This window comes from Lontra canadensis, unplaced genomic scaffold (assembly GCF_010015895.1).
Source record: "Lontra canadensis isolate GAN:19392208 unplaced genomic scaffold, GSC_riverotter_1.0 scaffold7, whole genome shotgun sequence".
NCBI classification, from domain to species: domain Eukaryota; kingdom Metazoa; phylum Chordata; class Mammalia; order Carnivora; family Mustelidae; genus Lontra; species Lontra canadensis.
The window spans coordinates 23,677,927-23,701,901 of NW_022631001.1; the positions used below are offsets into that span (position 1 = coordinate 23,677,927).

General features: G+C 49.1%; 1 protein-coding gene across 2 annotated transcripts in view; it reads right to left on the bottom strand.

The window, feature by feature from the left end:
- Positions 1-20,790: 20,790 nt before the first annotated feature.
- SLCO2B1 (solute carrier organic anion transporter family member 2B1) overlaps positions 20,791-23,975 on the bottom strand; it is a 44,618-nt gene continuing 41,433 nt past the window's right edge. For both annotated transcript variants that reach the window (XM_032853053.1, XM_032853054.1), the window contains exons 13-14: positions 23,764-23,884; positions 20,791-22,663 (exon numbers count right to left, since the gene is read on the bottom strand). In XM_032853053.1, the coding sequence (XP_032708944.1) occupies positions 22,483-22,663; positions 23,764-23,884 (302 nt within the window). In that variant the 3' untranslated portion in view covers positions 20,791-22,482. The remainder of the gene's footprint in view (positions 22,664-23,763; positions 23,885-23,975) is intronic.

Sequence of the window (23,975 nt, forward strand, 5' to 3'; positions counted from 1 at the left end):
AGGTCAGAGGCCTGAGTCTACTTCTGAAAGAAAGCACCTGGCAGGCAGAGCCATGGCTGGTCTGCACCCCCACACGACACAGCATGGGGCTTGGCCCCACACAAGCCCATCTGATCCTCAGCTCGGGGTGGGCTCTGCAGCTGCCCATAGACCTGTCATGGCTCTCTCCTCCAGAAGAGGCATCTGGCTCTGGGGAAAGAGGGAAGGGTATGGGGGAGGGAGGGAGGGAGGGACAGAAGGCAGAAAGACTCAAGTGAGCATCGACTGTACACAGTGTGCTAAGTAGAGAGGTTTACATACATGATTGTATTTAATTTTCACAGTGGTCCTGAAATGGAGGTACTTTGGCCCCAGTTTTTAAATTAAGAAGTGAACACTCAGGTTAAGTAGTTGACCCAAGATCACACAGCTTAAAAGGGGCCGAGTGGGAAGTCCAGCTTAGGCTGTGTGCTTGACAGCCTGTGCTCTTGGTGCTCAAAAATGAGCGCTCGGAGGGCAGAGCCCTGGCCTGCATCATCGCCTGTGTCCCAGTGCACAGCCTGGGGAGGGGCAGGCATGCGGCTAGTGCAAGGAAGAGCTGTTCCACTCAAAAGGCAGGACAGGCTGATCCAAGGAAGGACATAAAAAGAAGGGGACGGAGGGAAGGTGGAGGCACGACAGAGAAAGATCACTTCTATCCTCTGGGACATCATGCAGGGGACCCCTGGGGCAGCTTTCCTGGGGCTGAGGACAGTGCAGGCCAGAACACAGTTTGTGCCCGGCTGTGGGGGAGGCAGGGGAGGAAGAAGTGCAGGAACAGTGCATTTCTTCTCCCCTTTTTGCCACTCCTACTGTCCTCCCACCCACCCCAGATGGTTAAGCCGAAGCAGAAAACAAAATGAAGAACCTTTTAGCCTTTGCTGGAGCCAAGCCACCTCTGCTTAGCCTGGGCCCATCCCCAGCAGGCCAGCTGGGCCAGGGCCAGGCTGTGGTCCAAAGCAGGGCGGGGGGCACTGAGGAAGAGAGGATACACTGGGCCTCAGGGCAGGGCTGCTGTGGGCACAGCGCTCCCCCACACAGGCTGAGCATCCCTAACAGAGGAGAGAGGCAGCAGGATGGGGAGAGGGAAGGAGACCACCACCACCCACCCCGGCCCTGCTTATGATCAGCCCAGTAGCACCTGGGAAATAGGAGAGAAAACATTTTGGGTCAGATAGACTTCACATAGCCGCTGTCTTTATAACCGCTAGCCTCAAAGGTAGTGATTCTCAGTCGTTATTTTATTTTATTTTTAAGAACTTTTAGAAGATTTTATTGATTCACTCAACAGTGAGAGAAAGCACAAGGGGTAGCAGCAGAGGAAGAGGGAGAAACAGGCTCCCCACTGAGCAGGGAGCCCGATGTGGAACTCGATCCCAGGACCCCAAGATCATGACCTGAGCCAAAGGGAGACACTTAACTGATGGAGCCACCCTGGTGCCCATCAGTCCTGATTTTAAAGATGAGGAAACTGAAGCACAGATTGGCTAAGTAACTTGTCTAAGGCCATGGAGTGAGTAGGAGGAGGGCTGGGATCCCACCCTTGGCTCTTTGGCTCCAGGCCTGCCCTTCGTCATCATCATCTCCTGAGAGCAGCAGCAGAAGCTTGCCTGTCTGCACCCACCAGCAATTAGGGGCCCCTCGGCATTGTGAAGAATGTCAGTGGAGTGTGTCTGATTAGGCTCATCAGTGCCCAGCATGGGACACATGTGTTTTTAAGATGGATCACCATTAGCCTTGGTTGAAGAATTGCGTGGGGTTTTCTAATTACAAATTATTCCTGCTGGATTTCATTATGCTCCCTCTTGTCTGGCTTTTTGTGTTCTCAATCTTACAAAACTTTGAAAATCACAGTTGGCCAAGCTTGTTTTCTTGGTCTTAAAATACACAGCTAAGCTTTTATTAAGATACAATGTTGTTATATTTTTAACGAGTGAATGTTTAGCTCAATATTACAAGAAGATAGCCATTATTTGAATTTAACCATTCCACCTTTATAATGAGTCAGAAGAACAGGGTGGAAATTTACCTTCTTATAGAAAACCTTCATTCGTTTGGAAAGCAGATTTCCTGTGGAAGCGGGAGGTTCTCATTTAAGTGTTTTGAACTGTTTGTTGTAGGCAAGTCGCCTGTGTTAATTCGTTCACCTCTAAGTGAGACTTTTCACTGAAGACTAAAAATTCTGCAGATTTAACAGCACTTGCAAAGATGGTGGAAAGAGAATGATCTGTGTCATTGAAAGTAGAAGAAAATGTAGGGCTTCCCAGGACCCAGCAGAGGTTTACTTAAAGGAAGTCAGGCTAATTTCCCCCTGTCTTCTCTGGGGAGAACCTGAGTGGTGGATTAGGGGTCTGTCAGAGTCCTGAGAATCTTGATTCCAAAAAGGCATTTGGAACACCTCCCAAAGTATTTTTATGGCAAGACGAGGGGCAGGATCAAATAGTGATACTCTAGGGGAATCCCTAGCTGCCTGGACAGCTGGTGGAGAAAAATTGATTGGTGGATCAATGGCAGTCTGGAGGGCAGACTACAGCCCTGCTCAGGACTCAGTCTTCTGTGCTGATATGCTTGGTCTGATGTCTTTTTGAAGGACTTGGATGAAGCCAAATAAAAGATGGATATCGAATCTGTAGACCGTGTCAGGGGCAGGACTGGGATTCAAAATGATCTGGATTGACTTGATGTATCGGTGACGATCGTAGGTTCAAGTTCATGGAAGTAAATGCCAACTTCCTATTGGAACTCAAAGGTCGGGGTGGGGAGAAGGAAAGGGATTATTGAGCACATACTGTATGCTATAACTTTTGCATAAGAGGACTCACTTAGTTATGAAAACCCTCAGAGGAGGACATTGTTCTCATTTTATAAGGGAAAGACACCGAGGCCCTGAGAAGTTGAGCATTTGTTTGAGGTCGCAGCTGGTAAAGGGTGGAGCTAAGCTCAAAATTGAGGCTGATCAGACTCCTAGGTCCACCTTTTTGCATAATGTTCAAGACAAAGGAGACAGAGTTTAATGGCAGTTACGGGAAAAAACAAGACAACACATATTTATGGGATGTTAATTCCAAATTGTAATGCCAAGCGTATTCTAAGCCTCTCTTTTGGGACCACCCTGGAGCCAGGCTTGGGGTAAAGAGATGAAATCATGTGGCCCTGAAGCAAGCTGAGTTGTTTGGGGAGAGAAACCCACACAACAGGCAAATTTGATAGGGCTGGGCACACAAATGCCACGGGAGCCCCGGGGAAAACTGGGCCTCCTGCTTCAGGGAGTCCTGGCACACTGCACGGAGGAGCCAGTGCCTGGCCTGAGGCCTGAAGCTGGCTGGCTTGTTGGGGAGCCCAGGGAGCGCATGGCTCACGAGTCCAGGTGGGATGCAGCAGCCTGGACACTTCGTTTCTTTTACCCTTTAGCTGCGGCCCCCACTGGAAGGCCCAGAAAGAAACCAGGCCACAGAGATGGGGAGGTTGTCCATTCTTCACCACCCCACCCACTCCAGCTCACAGCTGAGGAATGGAAGAAGAGAGCAGGAGAGGAGTGGGAGATCTGGAAGGCATCTGGGAGCTGGAGTCAGGAGTTTTCCTTTGGGAACGCTGGGAGGTTCTGGAACCTTGGGCTCCAAACCTGCCAGTTACTTTGTAACCACTAGGCTGCGGCCATAGCTGTTCCTTTAGGGGCCTGAGACTGATGCTCAGGGCCAGGGAACGTGCAAAGAAGAGATGTCCTGGGAGTCGTTTGGAGGAGAGAAGGAGGGCAACCCAAATCTTTGAAGCCATGAGCCATCAGTGTGAATAGCACTTGCAGAAGTCTGAGCTCAGAGCATGGGCTTGGTGGGCCAGAGACAAGTGGTCTGGAGATGGAGGTGGGGCGGGGGGTTGCTGGGACACAGTTAGAGAGGTCTGTAAAGGCCAGGCCATGCAGGTCTTGTTCAAGATTTTAACCTTTATCCCAAAGGCAAGAAGAAGCCACTGAAGGCTTTTAAGCAGAGAGGTGACAATTTTCTTTGCTTTTCGGAGAGATCACTGTCACTATGTGATTGAAGTGGGCCCAAGTGTGAGAAGACAAAAGAAGTGCTTGCGGTATAGGTGGGAGACAGTGGAGCTGGGGCCGGTGGTGGTGTGGAGGTGGGAGGGGTGGGGGGCTTGTTGCTGGGGTCAAGGGAGGGATGGCTCTGGGATGTCTGGTTTGTGCATGGTGGCAGGAACAGTTTGGGCAGAGAGGGTGAACTCAGCCTTGGTGCTGCTGCATTAGAGACACAGAGGCATCCAAGTTGAATGGGCTGGTGGATATTTAAGTCTGGACTTCGCAGCCGTGTCAGGGCTGGAGATGCAGAGCTGGAGTTGTCAGTATGTAGGGGCCAGTTGAAGCTGCCTGCTTACCGAGGCCCCCTTGGGTCCATTGCCTGTTCCGAGAGGCAGTACCTGACCCCCCAAAAGCCCCTTCTGGGCTTCCAGAGCTTTTTCACTGCTGAGGGTGGTTGGCGTCTGCCTTCTCCTTTAATGGCAGGCTCCATGAGGTCAGGGACCACATGCATCTCTGCATCCCCAGAGCCCAGCACGGATCCTGGCACAGAGGAGGCGTTGTGGGGGGGGTGCAGTTTGATAGTTGGTGCATGAACCGACTCTCAGAAGAAGGGACTGCTGTAGAAGGGAATGAGCTTCCTATTCCAGAAGGCACAAGAGCAGGGGTTCTATGGGCCCATGGGGGAGTAGGGGAGATTCCTGTTCCCAGCAGGTGTCCTCTGGGGACCCTCTCAACCCTGGATTCTAGCTTTCCAGGACCTGAGTCATTTCCCCTAGGGAGTCCAGTTTGGGCTGGGACTCTCTGTGGTTTCTTCCTCCTCTGGAGAGGTTTCTGGAGGCTGTGCTGACCTCAGCAAGCGCTCCCCTCCCCCTCAAGCCTCTCCACTCTGGAGCTCCACCAAAGTGGAGATGCCTTGCTAGGGTTTGCAGAAGCTGCTGAGGTAGCTTTGGCTGGGGCTGTTGGGGTTGGCTGCCTGCCCTGCCCAGCCTCCTCGACCTCGGCCTTGGCCTGAGCCCTCCTCCCTCCCTGGCCACCTCTGCTCTACCTACTGCAACATTTACTGCAGCGGCTTGGCCACTGCAAGAGCCAAAGTGGGTCTTAGCCTGGAGGCTCTGGGGGCTTTGCTGGAAGGGGACGTACCTGGAAGGAGGAGGAATGGGAGCAGATTAGATAAAAAGCTGAGAAGGGAGAGAGAAGGTCTGGGAAGGGGCTATCAAGGCACAGAATGTCTCCACTAGGTTGGAAGACCTTTGAGAGTATCCAGCTCCCTCACTTTGGCTGGGGAGAAACTGAGGAGCAGGGGTGGGGTGGGGGGGACTCTTCCAGGGTGGGGATTGGAGTGTGACTTGCCAGAGGATATAAGGGCATAAGAAACCTCCAGGTGATTGGGGAGGTGGGGAAGGTGGGGGGAGCAGAGGGCCACGGAGGCCGGGGAAGGCCATGGCAGTTGACTATCCCACCTGGAGGAGGGGTTGGAGAGGTATGGGAGTCTGGGACAGAAGGTTCTGGAGTCAAGGTTGGCTGAGACTGAATCAACCCCACTCTCTCATCTCTTCTCTGCATCACACTGGAACTCCTGGAAAATAAGGACTGCCTCTTGCATCTGATTGAGATGTTCCTAAGGCAGGGAATAGTCTGGAATCTCCCTGAAATTAGAAGACAGACTCCCCCACCAGACAGAGGCCAGGCCGGGACTGAACCTCTATCCTCTGTTCATCCACGGCCCTGGGGGCTAGGGCACTGCAGGCAAGAGAAGGGACTGGGGACTTGCCGGTCAGAGGGGCCTAAACTTTGACATGACTGACCAGCCCTGCCTCATTCCCAGAGGGGAAGGTGAACCTTGGAGCCTGTGAGGTGAGAGAGAAAACCAACAGAGAGGAGGACTCCAGCTTCAGGGGCCTAATCCTCACAGCATAGCAGAGCCTGATCACATACACATTGTTACAAGAGGTGGGAATGTTGGGTTTTTCCCACCCTGGCTCAGAGCATCCCCCTGAGATAACCTGCGGTGGCCGAAGTCCAGGTTGAAAGGGCCAGATGCTGCCAGGCACCGCCAGGCTACCCCGGGAAACCCAGAACTGCCTTGACTTCCAAACCACTCTACACATGACTACGGGAACCTAAAAGGACCCAAACATGGCAGCACTGTCTCCTTAATATCATTTCATGCTTGTTTTTCTAAAAAGTCATTTTGCTTTTTTTTCAGAGTGTGCTCACTGGAGAAATTTTGGAAAATGGAAGTTGAAAGAAACATAAACACCCCCATAATCACACTATGCAGAGAACTTTTGGACAGATTTCCTTCTAGTCTTTTTCCTATGCGTATTTTCTCCATCACTGTGTTAACACTGCTTTCCTCTTTAAAACTGTTTTATTACTTTTTTTTCCCCCCTTAGGATTTTTTAGGTAAAGCATGCTCTTAGTTTTTGTTTTTTTGTTTTTTTTTAAAGAAAGTATAGGAGAACATTAAAAAGCTGGAAAAAATTACTCATAATCCCATTATCCCATTGTTGTGTGAAGACACTGAAATATTTACATCTAGTTATTTTTCTTTGCCCTCACTTTTTTTTTTAAAAACACGTTAGTAACCCTAAGTACAAGTGCTCTGTTTACAGTGTGGGAGACAGCATAAGGTGTTTATAACAACAACAACGACAAAACCCACCTGAGGATGAACTGGTGGCTCAGTCAGTTAAGCTTCTGACTCTTGACCTCAGCTCAGGTCTTGATCTCAGGGTCATGAGTTCAAACCCAGTGTTGGATTCCACACTGGGCGTGGAGCCTACTTACACAACCAGACCTACCTGTTTTCAAATCCTGGCTCTATCACTTAGTAGCTGAGTGACTTTGGGAAGGTTCCTTTCACCTCTAGAACCTCAATTTCCTTTAACTAGATAGTGAGATCAACCATCACTCCGTTAGAGAATTGCTTCACAGATGTGTATAAGTGAAACATCCGAAAATGCATCTAGCACTCAGTCCTCTATGAACATGTAGTAGACTGTTGTCACATTTTTTTGCTGCCTAAAATGAATAAATTTTTATATTTTGAATGAATCTCCCAGGAGGTGAGTTCTTATGGAAGGTGGGACCCCACCTTCTACTTCGACCCCCAAAGGGGGCCAGATACTCTCCCACTGCCACCCCCTGGCAATTTGGCCAGCCGTTTCTGGCTCAGGATTTTGATGCGACAGTTAGTGAGGCTGCAGGAAGATTCATTAGAATGCATTTGTGCTTGGGGCTCCTGGGTGGCTCGGCTGGTTATGCATCTGCCTTTGGCTCAGGTCATGATCCCAGCATCGGGGGTGGGGTTCCGAGTCAGGCTCTCTGCTCCTTCTCTGCAGGGAGTCGCTTCTCCCTCTGCCCCTCCTCCCGCTGTTCTCTCAATCTCTGTCTCTCAAATAAATAAAAACATTCTTAAAAGAGGTAATTTATTTGCACTTATGTCATGCAACAGTGCCATATCTGGGTGTGTGGTGCTGTGAAGAAATGCATAGGCCATACTGTTAGAGGCATCGGGACCAGCTGTCCCTATGGTATGACCTTGGCTGTGAATTCAGGTGCCCACTCATCTGATTCTCCAGCTTTCTCCTCCATTCTGAGCTGCCCAGTGGAACTGCTAGTAATTTCTTTTCTGTTTTGCTTAGTCTGAGTCAGTTTCTGTTGCTTGCAACCACAAAGGTTAGATCCTAAATATTTCAACAGTGAAATAAATTTTAGGCACTCGCTTTAATTACCAGCCAAAGTTTTAATGCAGAAGGTCCTGAACGTGCTAGACGTGGTGTGCTGACTGCTGGCCTTTTGGACAAAGAACAGGGTGATCCTAGATCTGTGCCTCCCAGCTCAGCTCTGACAGAGCCAGCCTGGAGAGAGGACTTACTCAGAGCTGCTGAAAGAAAGAATTAAAAGAGATAGTGTGTAAGGGACAGATTTCTGTATGTTTGCTTCCTTTAGGCAACTTGTGTGTGGTTCACTGGAATTCCTCAGGCTCCTTGGACCTCCACCAGGTGAATCCTGTGACTTAAGCAGCCTGAGACCTTGGCAGCTCATTTTCTTCCCCTCCCGATCTGGGTTTCCCATAAGATGGCATGGCCCAAGAGAAAAACCCTGGTATGTCTCTCCAGTCCACCTCCTAAACATTTCTTCATCTATACCTTGCCTCCATCCCCAGAATATCATCTTAGCCCATCACTGGTTCTCTTTTTCTGAAGTTGCTTATGGGGACTTTGCTCATCATAGGACTCATCTTCAGGAGGCTAGTTAGGCATCCAGGAATGGATTCCCAGCAGCCAGCTCAATTTTGGCCAGTAAGACTGCTTGCCTGGGTGTCTCAGGCAGGGGACTGCAGGTAGGACCAGCCAGCAAGTGGAACTCCAGAGAGACCATTCAGGCCTGAATCCTGTCTGGAGCCAAGCTAGGACTATATAAGGGGGAATATCTGTGTGTCCTTCTAGAACTTCTGGAGGGCAGTGCCCGAGTCTCGTTCATCTCTGTTTCCCCCACCCCCACCTGCTCCCAGTTCCAGAACAGGGCCTGGCATAATGTCAGTGCTTGGGAAGTGTGGATTGGTCAGAGACTCTGGGATTATTGCTTCAGTCCTTTCTTGGCATACCATCAGAAGTGAGACCTGGACCTGGCTATGTCTCCTGCCTCATTTCCCCAATTCCTACCTCATGCTGTAGGCTCCATCCACACCAACTCGTTCCCTGAATGTGTGCCAGGCAGTCTCACTGCCCTGCCTTTACACATGCTGTTCCCTCTGCTCAAGGCCCTCCCTCAACCAGGTCAACCTGAAGAACTCCCACTAATCCATTCTTCTTTTAAGGCTCACTGAGGGCAAGTACTGCCTCCTCCAGGCAGCCTTCTGGCACTGGCCCTGGGAGGCCTCCCTCACTGTCTAGGTCCCCTCTGCACCCTGCCCATGCAGCCCTCTGTGATACCACTTGGCAGAGTGTTGCAGGTGTGAGTCCTCCTACACAAGGCAACACTTCTCAGGGAACTGGACCTGTTTCACTCTGTACCTTCAGGGCCTAGCCAGGATCGGGCACAGAGGGAAAACCAGGACATGTTGGTTTCCTCTTTACCCACCCCCACCTCTCAGAGGCAGGACATGTTGCAGGAGAGGTTTCAGGGCCTTAAATGCCAGGCTAAGGAGAGAGGCGTGGTCAGATTTTCATTGTTGAACAATCCTAGTGTCTAGTACCCATCTCATTTGGGGTAAGAAGAGTGGTTTTTCACTTCGGCTCTCTCTCAGCCCAGAAAACAGGGGGTTAGTTCTCAACAGGAAGATGGAAGATGGGCCTCTGCCTGGGGTTATCACTCCCCCTTCCCCTGGACTCCCTTGCCCTTTCTGCATTCACTCCTAAATCCTGAAGTCTCTTCTCAGAGGATTGGGGTCTAGGATCCACTCCCATTACTCAAGGGCCAAGTCTAAACCTCAATCCCCTGTTACGTAAGTGAATTATCCTCTGTTCCCAACCAGCGCCAGCCAGATCTCCTCCTCCTAATTGATTTAATCTTCTCATACCAGAGAGCTGGGCGGGGTTGGGGAGACAGCATTGATCAGAAGCCAACACGTCAGTGACGTAGGCTCATTAATTACAAGGAATCTAGGTCATGGGTTGGCTCTGAGTGGCTCTGATTCTCCCCCTCCCCAGTCGTCTGGGTCTCTGAAAGGACATTTTCATCTCCACCTCGTTTCTCAAACCCCAGTCTTACATGAGGAGAAAGTTGAGGGTCCCATAAAACACTATCTTAAATTTCCCCCATTCCTCAGCTCTGGACAGAAATTCCCTGCATTCCAATCTGAGCACAGGGTATAGCAAAACATAATTTATTGAGAAATGAGGGATGAACAGATGATATAATTTTGGGGTAGGAAGAGACACTGGAGTTGTCTTTATTTACTTTCTACACCAAGCAAATCTTCACTTTGCAGCTTCTCTGATAAAGGATGTCCAGATCTTGTGTACCCCCGGAGATGGAGAGCTCACTCCCTTAAGACAGTCCTTCCCTTGTATGATGGCCTTTCTTGCATGGGGCTGAGATATCAGTGTTGTGACTTCTGCTGGGACCCAGCTTTGCCTCTGGGGCCACAGGCCATGCCCCAGGACAGCCAGCCAGATCCCGAGATATGATGGTTGTTCTTCAGGATGAACACCCGCCTCTTTCACCAGTTCCTCATTTGGTAGACCTTATATATTATTCCTCACTGTATCTCTTATGTGGACAAGTCATGGAGATCATCATCTCTCCAGATGCACGGAGCAGAATACAGACTCCAGGGCCATGTGAACAGCTCAGGTCAGAGCAGGACTGTCACATTTTCTGATCTTGATATTAGAGTTCCACTGATAGAGTCTGAAATTGCCTGAGATCTTTTGAGGCTTTAGCACACTTTTGGCTCAGCTTATGCACAGCAGCAAATCCCCATTGTCATTTTTGTGACAATGGAAAGTCTCCATGAAAATGATCTTTGTGATATTAGGAACATCTCCATCTTTCTTCCCCATAATTCTTTTTACCATCTACTCGAACATTTATCTTCTTACACAGTCATGTAATTACTATGTAATTATCCATCCACTCATTAACCCACACAACTATCCAACTATATGTTAATCCATCCATTCACCAACCCCACTATCTGCTAAATACCATTCCACTTAGCTGCCCATAGATTCATTCAGGCACTCAATCTTCTGTCCATCCACCTACCTATCTACCAACCTATTTACCCATCTATACATTTCTCTCTCCCTATCTGAGCATGTACTTAACTGTCCATCCATCCATTCATCCACCATCTACCAATAAAAGTATGCACCCATACATACATACATACGTGCATACATCTCTTCATCTGTTCCCTCTCCTAGTCATCCATACATCTATATTCATCATCCATCTATCCATCCATCCATGCATCGAGTACTTTCTGGGATTCTATTACATTTCAAGTCTGTGTTGAGTATTCTGAGAGATTTAAAAGTGAGTAAAATATAGGTGCTTACTTTTTGGGAGCCTGCAAACCAAATGATGGTGAGTACTGTAAAACAGGGACAAAGAAAATTCTTTGGGGATTCAGAGGAGGGAGAAGTGGCATCTGGATATGGTTATGGATGCCTTTCCACCAGGATAAACTTTTGGTTTGGGTCTTAATAGAACAATGGTGTTTGGGCATACATAAATGCATTACATATAATTCTGAGTAGAAGAAATAGCATATCTGCTAGAGGAGAGATGCCATATCTTATTCTTTATACCCCCACTTACGTACCTAATACAGAACTGGGCACACTTTAGTAACTTAATACATACTTAGTGATTAATATTTTCCGTTCTCTTCTCTGACAGGGATACCCCCAACACTTAATCAGGATAAGAGTTTACTCTTTCTCTCTAGGAGGATTCTGCAGTTGCATTGCTAGATGGCCTTGGAGAAGTAACAAAACTTTTCTGGGGTTCTCTGAGTTTGGGGTTGAATTTCTGTCTCTATCAGGTGGTCCTTTTCCCCTAATTTTAATTATTTCTACTAAGTTCTCTGCTATCTACAGAGACATCAACATTGCCACATATCTTAAATTTTATTTTCTTTTGTTGGCACCAATAAACTCAATCCCAGCTGTCTTCAACCTCCCCAGCCTCATTCCCAGGCAAGAAATTCTGTAATATGGATGAAGGGGAAGTTCTGTGCAAGGGGAATAGAACTGAAGTAGAAGTCAGGAGCCATGAATTCAAAACCAACTTTGCCATGAGCTTGCTATGCACCCTGAGGCAGGTCTCTTTCCCTCTCTCCTTTTTAAAGCTCCTTCCACCCCCACGTAGAATCTTAGCACTGAACACAGCATTTGAGATCCTCCAGCCCAATATCCTCATCTTATAAATGGAGAAATAGGCTCATAAATGGCATGTGACTTGTTCTAGATCATATCTAGATTAGCAGCAAAGCCAGAACAGATTTCCTGACTTTCAGCTCAAGGTTTTTTTACCCAACCATTTTTTAGTCTCCAGTCACAACCCTTATATATCTCAGAAAAATCTTCCTCTCCCACCTCCATTCTCCAGGAAGGAACATGTGTCTTCCAAATGTTTTTGACTGTGTGTTACTGGGTGGGGGCTGGGCAGGCAGTATTTAAGAGCAAGTATTCCCAGCCTGACGGAGTTAATTATGTTCATCAGGAAGAGAGAAGAGAACGGAACAAGGCGCTCTGGTTATCTACTGGGCTTTAATCAAATTGAGAAACGAGGAAATCCATCACCCAGAGGCTAAGGGAGTTCGAGAGCTTGGCTTCTGCTCCAAGAACTGTAATGGGTTGGGCGCTGTCCAAGGTGCTGACATCTTCACTTACTGCTCTGAGTTGCTGGGAGGAACTGGGAGGGGTCCATTCTGGGCAGAGGGCCGGCAGCTGGCTTTTAGGAGATGGCCTGGGATATAGCAAGAAAAGGTCAGGACATGTTGGGAAGAGGCTTGAGTTCCTATTCTGCCTTCTGAATCTTCCCTTTTCCATTAATTTATCTTCTTTAGGGAAAATATCCTTTCTTATGGCCAGAGTCCTCAGCTAGGATTGAAGAAGTAGGAAGAGAAGGGAAAGCCCTAGACTCTTTGCTTTCAGGGAGATGGACCCCAGTATGAGGGTGGAGGCTCAGTTCTTGGCCTTGGGGACTTCCCCATCTTAAAGGGAAATGTGACTTCCGCTTTTATAAAATCCTCAATCCAATGATAGAGTCATGAACTGTCTTTGAGGATTTATTAATCTGGTGGAGGAATGTCACTCTGTCTTTAAATCTAACTCAAGTGTGATATAAGGGAGGCATGGCCCATGTCTAAATGGAGCCTCTAGTCTTATAGGGAAGACATGGTCTTCCTCTGGAAAAATTGGTCTGGCTAAGGAGACATGTTCTTGGTTTAGGGGGAAACCTCAATTATAATCAGGGAGACAGGATGGACAGATGAGTTAAAATATGCACAATAACCAACGGAAGAGCTCAGATCTTCATGCCTGTGATTGAGGTTATTGGTGCTAGATATTGTTAATCAAGGAAATTTTTCTGGTAGAGGTGAGCTTGAGCTGAGCTTTAAGGAAAACAAGAGGCTTGGATCCCTAGATCTTAGGCCTCCTGAGAATTATGACCGTGCCTTCTCATTCCCTGTATCCCCTTTGGAGTAAGCACAGACCTGGGCACAGAGAAGGTCCTTGTTCAATGAATAATCACCAGCAGATAGAGAGTGAATGTACCTACTTGGTGTTTGCAAAGATAGCAGAGTGGGGGAGGTGTAGAGATCAAGGAGGAGGGTTGGTTGGAATGGAGAGCCTGAAGCTGGGATGGGGGGATAGCGATGGAGTGATAATATGGTCAGAGGGAGTAGCCTCAAGTATGTCCAGCCCACTGAAGCACAGAAGCACAGCATTTGGATCAACTCCTTCGTGTTTCTGGGGCGGGTGAGAGATTCTTTATTGAATCTGGGATTGTTAAAGCTAGAAACTATTAGGTTACAAACTCATAGACTGCTCAGCTTCCAGAGCCACACAACCATGGATAGTTAGACTATTAAAACCGTAGCATCTTAGCAGGGCAGAACACAGTGTGTTAAAATTGTAGAACTGTCAAATATTAGAGCCAAAGAGCCAGAAACCCCAGTTTATGGACTCCCACTATTTGTATCAATTATGGTGCTGGAAGTATCAAGGATATTATTCCATTTAATTTCTTCCATAAGGTTTAAGCCATTTAGTCCCATCTCTACTCAGTGGAGTACTTCTGTCAAAGGTTTATCAAACATAGGCTTGCATGAGCTTCATGACAGGAGAGTCATTACCTCTGGGCCTACCTCTACCCACTGCTGAATGGCAAATAGAAAGTTCCACATTATATAAGCTGCACTTTTTCCCTGTAGTGTCCCCACACTGGTCCAGTTCTTGTCCTCTGAGCTACACTGAGTAAGTCTAATCTCCCACTCACATGACAGCTTTTCAGTGGGCTAAAGACAATCTTTATTTCTTTCTTCTCTAGGATAAGCTGGTTTGTTCATCATGTAGCTAGAAATGGGACAGCAAATCAAAGAATATTTGAGCTGGAAAGGCCCTTAGAGGTCATTTTGTCCAGAGAATTCCTTTTACTGCCAGGCAGTACAGCACTATGGTCAGGAGCCTGGGCTTTTAGAGAGAGAATGAGCCCAAATGCAGAATCCAGAAGTCCAGCACTAAGCACTAACTTCGTATGTAACCTTGGACAAATTACCTAATATATTGGGCCTCAGTCTCTTTATCCATAAAATAAAGAGAATAATAGTCGATGTGAGGATTGAAAGAGATAATGCAAGGGAAGCTCTTAGAAGAGTGCTTGGCACACAGTAAGCAGTCAATAAATATTAGCTATAATTATTGGAGGTCCAGAGGGGCAGGGAGTTGCTCAAGATCACAGAGCAACTCACAGGCAGAGCTGGGGTTATATCAAGGACTCCTGCCTCCCAGGCCAAGTCACTTTCCTGTTTATATTTCCACTCTGTCTTCCTTGGGGGAAAAAATAAATAACTCCAGAGGGAAATGGAATACTTTGCTCATTGAATCAGTTAGAATGCAAGTGAGAGAATACCTGATTAAGAGGCTTAATTAAGGGCGCCTGGATGGCTCAGTGGGTTAAAGCCTCTGCCTTCGGCTCAGGTCATGGTCCCAGGGTCCTGGGATCGAGGCCCGCATCAGGCTCTCTGCTCAGCGGGGAGCCTGCTTCCTCCTCCTCTCTCTCTGACTGCCTTTCTGCCTACTTCTGATCTCTCTCTCTGTCAAATAAATAAAATCTTAAAAAAAAAAAAGAGGCTTAATTAAACCTTTTGTTTCTTTAATAAGGAGACCAAAGGAAGGTAGATTCAGATCTGTCTGGTGACTCAACCATGTCTAACGACCTAGGCTTTCCCCATTCTAAGCTTTGAGAGGGACTCCTCTGCCTCACAAAATGGCTGATGCGGCACCAAGCACATGTCTTCCCACTCAAGAAGAAAGGCCATGGGGACATAAAGGGTCTTCTCCTCTCATGCCCCTGTCTTATCCAGGAGGGGATCTTTGCAAGCAGACCATCCCCTTATATCTCATTGACCAAAATGAGGTCCCATGTCCACTCAGACTACTCACTGGTGAGAGGAAGGCGTTTCCATGAATGGTTTGGTTATCCCTGTGGCTAGCACCTTGCTACTAGAACACGGAAGACGGAATTGGCTGTGGGAAGGCAATCAGGAGTGCTTGCCATACTTACTCTGTCTCCTCTCTGGATTGGCCTCCCCTGTCCTCTTCACGTCTGCCAGGGAGCCTGACCTGGTCTCCACACTTGTCCAGCACACCCTCTTCTACCATGTAATGGAGCATCACCCAATTCAAGTCTACTTTGCCGAGCTCTCTCATCTTTCCATGTTCAGATCTTGTCCCCTTCAGTCTAGAAGCGTTGGGGGAATAACAGCAGCTACTAGGGACTAAGTACCTATTGTGCACCAGGCACTGCTCTGGCCGCTTGTAACCAGCTTCCAGATGGCTTCCAATGATACGTATCTCCTGGTATTCACACTATTTTGTGTTCCCCTCCCCCAGTCTGTGTGACTGTGGCAAAAGTGATGGTCTCCCACTTCCAAGATTACATCATAAAAGACACCATGGCTTCCATCTTGGCAGTACACATTCTCTTTCTTAGATCATTCATTCCAGGGGAACTTAGCCACCACGGCAAGAGTACCCTTCTGGAGAGGCTTGCCTAAAAATTAAACCCTTTGACCACCTTCCAGCAAAGAATGGAGTCCTGACAGCAACCACAGAGTGAGCCCCGAAGTGGATCCCAGCTGAGCCTTCTGATGACTGCGGCCCTGGCTGACCCCTGACTGCAACCTTACGGGAGGTCTTGACTCCACAGTCTCCCACTTTATTCACTTCCGGGTTCTCGATCTTCAGAAATTGTGTGAGATGATGAACACGTATTGTTCTAAGCTGCTGAGGTTTGGGGTAGTTTGTTCCTTTGTAACTACTGTAATGCTATATTGTCATATTAAATCCTCGCAGCGTTCCCGAAAGGTGGAGTTTGCTTTTCCCATTTTTAGGATGAGAAAACTGACGCTGAGATGAGGGCAGTGACTTTTCACACCTGGAAAGTGGCAGGGCTGGGATGTGTTCTCATAGCTATTGGATTCCAAAACAGAAGGAACCTGGTTCTGTTTTCTCAGCTGGAGTGTCTGCAGGGTGAAGGTAGAGGAACTGGGAATGGGAGAAGGTGGTCTCTTTCTTTGATGTGTTTTTTCTCCTTTTTATTTTTCATTCCAACCATGTTAGTTAGCAGCCGCTCTATTATCTAGTATGTATATGTGATTCCAGGACAAGAAGTTGTATCAGAAAAAACAGCAGAGTTTTGAGAGGCTTTTGAGTGACCTTGAACAAGTTCCTGCACTTTTCTCGGGCCATGGTTTCTTTGCTGTATGGGGAATATAATCCTCCTTCCACGTGTCTCACCAGGAAACCTCAAAGATCAGGCATGAAGGGATTTTGGAAAATGCCAAGGGTCCTGGTCATGGAAAGGTCTGCTTTGAGTATGGAGCACCCCTGACCCAGGGCTCTCACAGTCTAGAAGGGAGGTAGCCCTGCATAGCGATCTCTGCGTAAGTGGTAAGTGCTCCCTCTTCTCTCCCACACCAGTCTAGCTTCAAGAGACAGAGAACACAGAGAGAAATTGAAGGCCCCGACCCACTTTTTCAGCCTCATCCCTCACCATGACCTCTCTGTTAGGCCACACCACAGCCCGGCTGAACTAGTGGAAATTCCCCAAGCCTTCCGGGAACTTTCTGTATGCTGAGACTTTATCTGTGCCACTCTTCTCCCTGGACACCCTTCCCAACTTCTCCACCTGGTGTGTTCCTACTCATCTTTCAAGACTCAGCTTAGATGGCCCCACTTCTACGATGCCTCTTTTGACCCGGTTCAAGGCCTCCTACTTCTCCCCTTGATTAGTGCACCAGACTCCTGCCTGAGCTCTTGGCCTCCAGCTTCCTTTTTCCACTCAAAGCCCCCATGGTGCAGCCAGCCGCCTTTCTAAAACACAAATCTTGTCCTGTCACTCCCTGCTTAAAATAACCAGTCAATGGAATAATCCATCAATCAATGCTTCAAGGGCTCCTCCTTGCCCTCAGGAAGATATCCAAAGCCTTCAGCAGGAACTCAAGGCTTGGTCCCGGCTGGTGTCTCCAGCCTCAGCTCTCCAGTCTCCCCCGATTGCCCTGCACACATGGTACACCCCTGCCACATTGCTCTCATATCGTGCCTCAGATGCACCTTACTCTCTCGTGCCTCCCTGTCTTTGCTCATCCTGGTGTTTCTCATGCCCATTCCCATCTTCTCTACCTGCAGACTTCCTGCCTAATCTTCTACGTCAGCTCTGATTTAACTCTTCTGGAAGCCTTTCCTGGTGGCCCCAGGAAGAGTTCATGGCTTCCTCTTCTTCCTTCTCCTAAACAACGAGTCATGCTTTTGTTACCGATTGTCATTTTATCTGCTTACCCTGGGAGTTTGCTGTATCCGACCCTGGCTGTGTCCCCAGCAGTGCCAGTGCGGGCATGCAGAGCAGCCATGTAGGATTTGTTGGTCAGTTGGGTCGTTGAATGAATGAGGCAATGGTGGCTGAATCCAGCCTTGAACCATCACCTCTTGGCCAGCCCCCGACCTGCTGTTTCCCAGGGTAAGCCCATTTTATAGCAAAAGGAGAAGCAGAGGAAGGGACTGCTCTGGAAGCGAGAAAGAAAATCAATAAAAATGTAAATCTAGTTGGGAAGAGCTGTCCCAGGCTGGCTGTGGGGAGAGATAAGACTGGGCAGGCTGAGAGCCCTGGCTGACAGTGGAAGGGAGATTTAGGGGACAAGCAGAGCTGCAGCCGGGGCAGCAAAGGGAGTGTGTCTCCCCTCAGTGGTGCCTCCTCCCTCTGTCTTCATCCCTGGTCCCGCCCCCATGCTCTCTGTGCTCCTTAAATTCTTTCAGGGACAGAAGAAGGAAACTTACAAATATTGGTCATTCGGTGTGCTGCCTCTGAGTGAGTGTGTTGTTACTCAGTCTTCACAACTTTTGAGAGACAGGAGATAGGAATGACCAGGCTTACTATACAAGTGAAGAAACAGAGAAGTTAAATCACTTACTCAGTGTCACACTGTGAATAAGCGGGAGTCAGGATTTGAACCCAAATCTCTGACTCTAAACCTCTGTTCTTTTCACTCTGTTCCACTGGAGGTCTACAGCCAGGCCTCAGATGGTCCCCAACCTCTGAAATCAGAGGCTCAGGTGTTTATATGACTGTGTCTGATTTTTTTTTAAGATTTTATTTATTTATTTGACAGAGACAGAGATCACAAGTAGGCAGAGAGGCAGGCAAAGAGAGAGGCAGAAGCAGGCTCCCTGCCAAGCAGAGAGCCCGATGTGGGGCTCGATCCCAGGACCCTGATATCATGACCTGAGCTGAAGGCAGAGGATTAACCCACTGAGCCACCCAGGTGCCCCTTGATTGTGTGTGATTTTAATGCAGATCCATCTTTCATCATTCTTTAAGCTGATTGTCATCCACTCTCCCATTACCTGTACCAGGCTTTCTCCCTAGAGGTGGTGGCCTTTGAGTTGGGTCTGGAAGGTTGAGTAGGACTTCGTGAAGTGGGATGAAGAGGCCAGAAGTGGGGGTGGGGATGAAGTCCCTTCAGGTAGAGGGAAGAACACACGCTGGGGCCTATTAGGGGGAAAGGATTCATTAGGGCCAAAGAATGGTGAAGGTGCTGGGTTCTTTCTCTTCATTTATTTGCACTCCACGCATGGCGCCTGGCTCCAGGCTCTGGAGAGGCATGTCCCTGCTGCAACTCTCTAGCATGGGTCTATGGGCCGAAGGGCCTCTGAGCCAGGCATCAGGATGTTCATTCTTTTTTTTTTTTTTTTTAAGATTATTTATTTATTTATTTGACAGAGAAAGAGAGATCACAAGTAGGCAGAGAGGCAGCCAGAGAGGAGGGGGGAGCAGGCTCCCTGCTGAGCAGAGAGCCTGATGCGGGGCTCGATCCCAGGACCCTGAGATCAGGACCTGAGCTGAAGGCAGAGGCTTAACCCACTTAGCCACCCAGGCGCCCCAGAATGTTCATTCTGATTCCAGGAGAAACTGCTGGATTTTACTACCACTCAGCTCTAGCATGGAGACAATGCCTTTCTCCCAGCTTCCGGATGCTGGGTAAGAAGAAAGTGAGCTCACAGATGCAATTGCTTACGGGTCCTCATTGGCCAGAGGCCATAAGAGGGCTGCTCCCTGGACTTTCTTGGTCACTGGGATCCCCTCCCAGCGGAGCTGACCTACTCCACGCCTGGCTCTCAGCCCTATGTCTCTCTTGTGATGACTTCTCACCCTGACCAGCCTGGGAGGTTTTAAGCACAAGGACCTCACCCTCTCCTTCAAATCTCAGCTCGATCCAGAGGCGGACTCAGCATGAAGCTCATGTTGCTTGAGTATCATCGTCTCTCCTCAGGCCCAGGGAGGGGCCTCTGCAATGTGTTCACATTGTCGTGTTCTTGGGAAATTTGCAAAGGTGAGGTACTTTAATCACAAGTAGTTAAGATTGCTAGTTCTTTCTACTCCAACTACTTGTGTCCCAGTTCCTTTTTATGTGAGGTGGTTGGAGAGGCCAGTGGGCATTTCTGGGATCTGACTAAGGGGCAGGTGAGTTGGGGATCAACTTAATTTGGGTTTGTTGGGATATATTTATATGATTCCCAGTTACCTCTCTTTCTAGATAACTCATTGCTAACCACCTGCATGTAGAGAAAGGCCTCTAGGAATCTTCCCACCCATGTCCAACTCAATCAGCATTGTGACATCAATGTGTCATATCCAGAGGTCATTTGGGGGCATGAATGTGTTTTATGTGGCCTGGCCCTGGAAGTACCTGGGCAATAGAGGGAAAAGAGGTTTGCAATGACAGAACCAGAAGCTAGGCTACAGAAAATCCTGCCAGTCGTCGGCGGAGGAAAATTCCGTCTTTTATTTTAGACGTGTGTGCAACTGTTGGTAGAATATATGCTATTTTTCTGAATTGTGTGATGTATTTGCCTTGACTTCTTTTCACGTTCTACATAAATATTCACTTTCTGACCAAATTTTGTGCTGCTCTTCTTTTTTTTTTAAGATTTTATTCATTTATTTGACAGACAGAGATCACAAGTAGGCAGAGAGGCAGGCAGAGACAGAGAGAAGGAAGCAGGCCCCCCACTGAGCAGAGAGCCTGATGCGGGGCTCCATCCCAGGACCCTGAGATCATAACCTGAGCCGAAGGCAGAGTCTTTAACCCACTGAGCCACCCAGGGGCCCCTTGTGCTCTTCTTCATAAAGAGGGCTCCCCAAAGTGTATAAGCTTCCATTCCCACAAAACCCTGGCTCCACCATTTATGTTCTATATGATCTTGGACAAGTTGCTTATTCGTTCTGAACTGTTTCCTCTTCTGTAAAATGTGAACAAGAATCTGAACAGGTGAGGACTCGGAAAGCTTCATGACCTTATTCCATTTCTGAAACCATTATTAGAGGAAATAACCCAGTCAAATGAAAATTAGACCAGAATATACAGCTAGGGAACGATGTCATATGCAAGAAATAACAGTGAACAATGAATCCAGTAAAACTTAAATCTAAATAACTAGAAATAATGTGGTTGCTGCAAACTCTAATGCACTTTGTAAGAAAGGAATTTTGTAATATAAGAGACGTTATGCAAGAACAAATTTAATAATAAGCCGTGTCTATAATTTCAGACTATTTCTGCAAAACCTGGGAAACAGGAGCAAAGGAGAAGGAATATACACATGTGAATGGCCTCATCTTGTTGGAAGAAACCTTGAAATTCTTGACATTGATAAATACAGGCTCAGATATTTATTAAACATTTGAAGGTAACAACCAGTAGAATCAAAATGGGAGTTAGAACTTCTGTACCTTCATCTTCCTCTTCTTTCACGTGGGAGAACCTCACAGTCCAGCCACAGGAGCTGTTCAGAGGGCCAGAGCCACATGGGCCTCCAGTGCCCTCCTCCTGCCCCCCAGCTTCTCCCCTGCCTCCAGCACAGGGCTGGACACCAGGCTTGGGAAGCCATGGCCGAGAGCTCTGTCTCCTGCTTCCCACGCAGCAGGTCTCAGCCAGGTCAGCTGTGTGGTGACAACAGAATGGGCTGGGGTACATCAGAAAACTCTCTCCCCCTCCCCAGAGGGACAGCCAGGCCGGAGAAGACTGGCCATAAAACAAGACAAGGCCCACTGAAGGACCAGTTGGTTCAGACCCAAGCATTCCACAGACCCCCTCCTTACCCAGAGCCAGACGTTTCACTCCTTGGCCCTGCAAAGAACAGGTCCTTATACCAACTCAGGCATCACAGAGAACCAGGTGTTGCCCCCAAAACATGGTTATCACAGAACCAGACATTATCTACAGAGCGACAGGCAATGAGGATTGGGGCACCCGAAAGGAAATGGTGAAATCCGGATTCTAGTCCACAGGGGTCACAGTGATTTTGGTGGGCCCTGGTCGGTGTGAAGCCTTGGCCATGCATAAGTACCAGTGAATGTGTGTTGGGTGTGTTTGGTCTTTGAAGTCAGAAAATGCCCAGATGTAGGGCCTGGATCTCCTTACCCCCTGGAGCCCCTAAGGCAGAGACCAGGCCCAGACTATGGCTCCCTGAGGCAAAGACTAGAATTTCCTGAGTCTACAGAGTTAGCCGCCCCCTCAGCTAAGTGCCCCAAGGGGCCCTCACACCAGGTTTGCTGAAGGCCTTGACTGGCCTGAGTGTTCTGAGTGTGAGGCCGGCTTCCTCCCTGGTGGGCACCCCTCAGAGCTCAGAGCTCTGCCTCCAGGGGGCGCCAAATGGATATTTCTTGACAGAGGCTGTCCTGGCCCCGCCTCCAGGCTGAGCCGGGCTAGGGAGGAGACATGAGTGCATCCTGACCACAGAGATGGCCATAGCTGGAAGGGGCCGAAAAGCTGGAAAGTCCATTTCTACCCATCAGAGATGGTGCCTGAGGCCCAGAGAGGGTGGGCTGCTCCCGGCAAGCGGCAGAGCTGAGCTAGGGCCAGGTGTGTAAGGCAGCCGGGCCTGCTATGGTCTACTTCTTTATTCTAGGGCCTGGGGGAAAGAGATACAGCCCTTCTGCCAGCAAAGCCTGGTTTCAGGTCAGCCTGACCGGCTGGCAGAGGAAGAGGGAAGACCATCGTGCATGCTTTACAAGTGGCTAACACACCAAACCCCTAGACAACTCTTTGGTTCAGATGAGTTACAAAGGCCCAGAGAGGGTGACTTGCCTGAAGTCACAGAGCAAGTTAGCAGACGAGTTGGAACTGGAAAACAGAGTTCCTGACACCCAAGATTGGGCAAAGGGCCCGGAGAACGCATTCCTGCCCCTCTAGGGCCAGCTCACACTCTGGATTCCTCAGGCTTCTTTTCTGGCCCTGACGTTAACAGCTGCTGCTGTAGGCCAGGTGTGGATACGGTCACCTGGGTCCCCTCATCTTTGTCCTGCTGCCTTAGGATGGCCAAAATTAAGGCAAAGCAGGCCAGGGAGCCTGTCTTGAAGAAGACCTGGAGGCCAACGAACCTGGAAAAGACCAAGGGACCCGTGAATTCAGGACCTCCCTGTTTAGGGGTTGGATGTCCTTGGGGTGAGGCAGAGCAAGGTCAGCCATCACCACTCGATGTGTGGTCAGAGACATTGAAGCCCTGTGGGGGGAGGCGGGGAAAGAGGCCTCCAGCCACAGGCCAGTAGCCCCATCACCATGGCCTTTGTTGGGGAGTCAGGGAAGCCCCTGGAGTTGACCTCTATGGGCGCCCTTCCCAGATAGAGGGGGAGAGGCTCTGCAGAAGAAGCACTGGGTGGGGGGCAGAAGCCTGGGCATCCTCCCTGCCTTGTCCCTAGCCAACTTGTAGCCTGGGCCACTCCTGCTTCTCTCTGACTGTTGAAGAATTCAGGGGGCCTGACAGTTGCAACTTTAGATCACCCCACCTGCCACAAGAGGATTCCCTCTCCCCTGTTTGCCTAACTCACCAAGGCTCTTATTCGATTTTTCTTCCTCTAGGAAATGCCCTGGTCAGTCCCAGCCCATAGAGCCATGCCCTCCGCAGAGCTGGCAGTGACCAGCTCCCTGCTCCCAGCCCTGTCACCAAGTCCTCTCCAACCTCCTATCCCATCCCAGCAGCCTCTTGGTCTTCAAGTTCCTTTGGGCTCCCCATTACACAGATGGGAAAACTCGATTCCAGAAAACGCAGGTCTCCTGATGGACAGACAGATCTGGGCTGGATACCAGGCCTCCTGTGTCCTAGTGAGGCCTTCTCCCAACCCCACTTCAACTCCTTGTTTCTCTCTGACATCTGGGCTGTTCCCTTAATTCTCCCCACACTCAACCATGATGATACATTTCCTGCACAGACCATGCTTAGACCACTTGGGTTCAAGACCCAGTTTTGCCAGTTATCAGCTGTGTGACCTTGGGCTGCTTTAACTCTCCCTTTCTTCATCTGTAAGAGTCAGGAACCATGGCTGGGTCATAGGACTTGTGAGCTCAGTACAAGATAGAGACCTGCTGCCTCGCAGTGGGATATGAATGGGCCTCTTGTCCCTGCTGCTCTCCCACCTGGGACCCCAGGAGTATTGCCAGCAGCCTTCCCAGAGGCCCTGGCAGCCCCCACCCCAGGTCTCACCGGTTTCGGAGCAAGTCGTGGTCATAGTAGCGGCACACGGCCCGACGCCCACAGCTCTGGGCCCAGTGTACACAGGTGGTGTCAATGGCGCTGCCGTGGATCACAGGGCTGGGCATCCAGGCTGCAGGAGGAGGTGGTCAGGGGACAGTGGGGGTCCGGCGTGCGTGCATTACCCACCTCCCTGCTCCCTGGCAGACACAACCCCCCCAGAG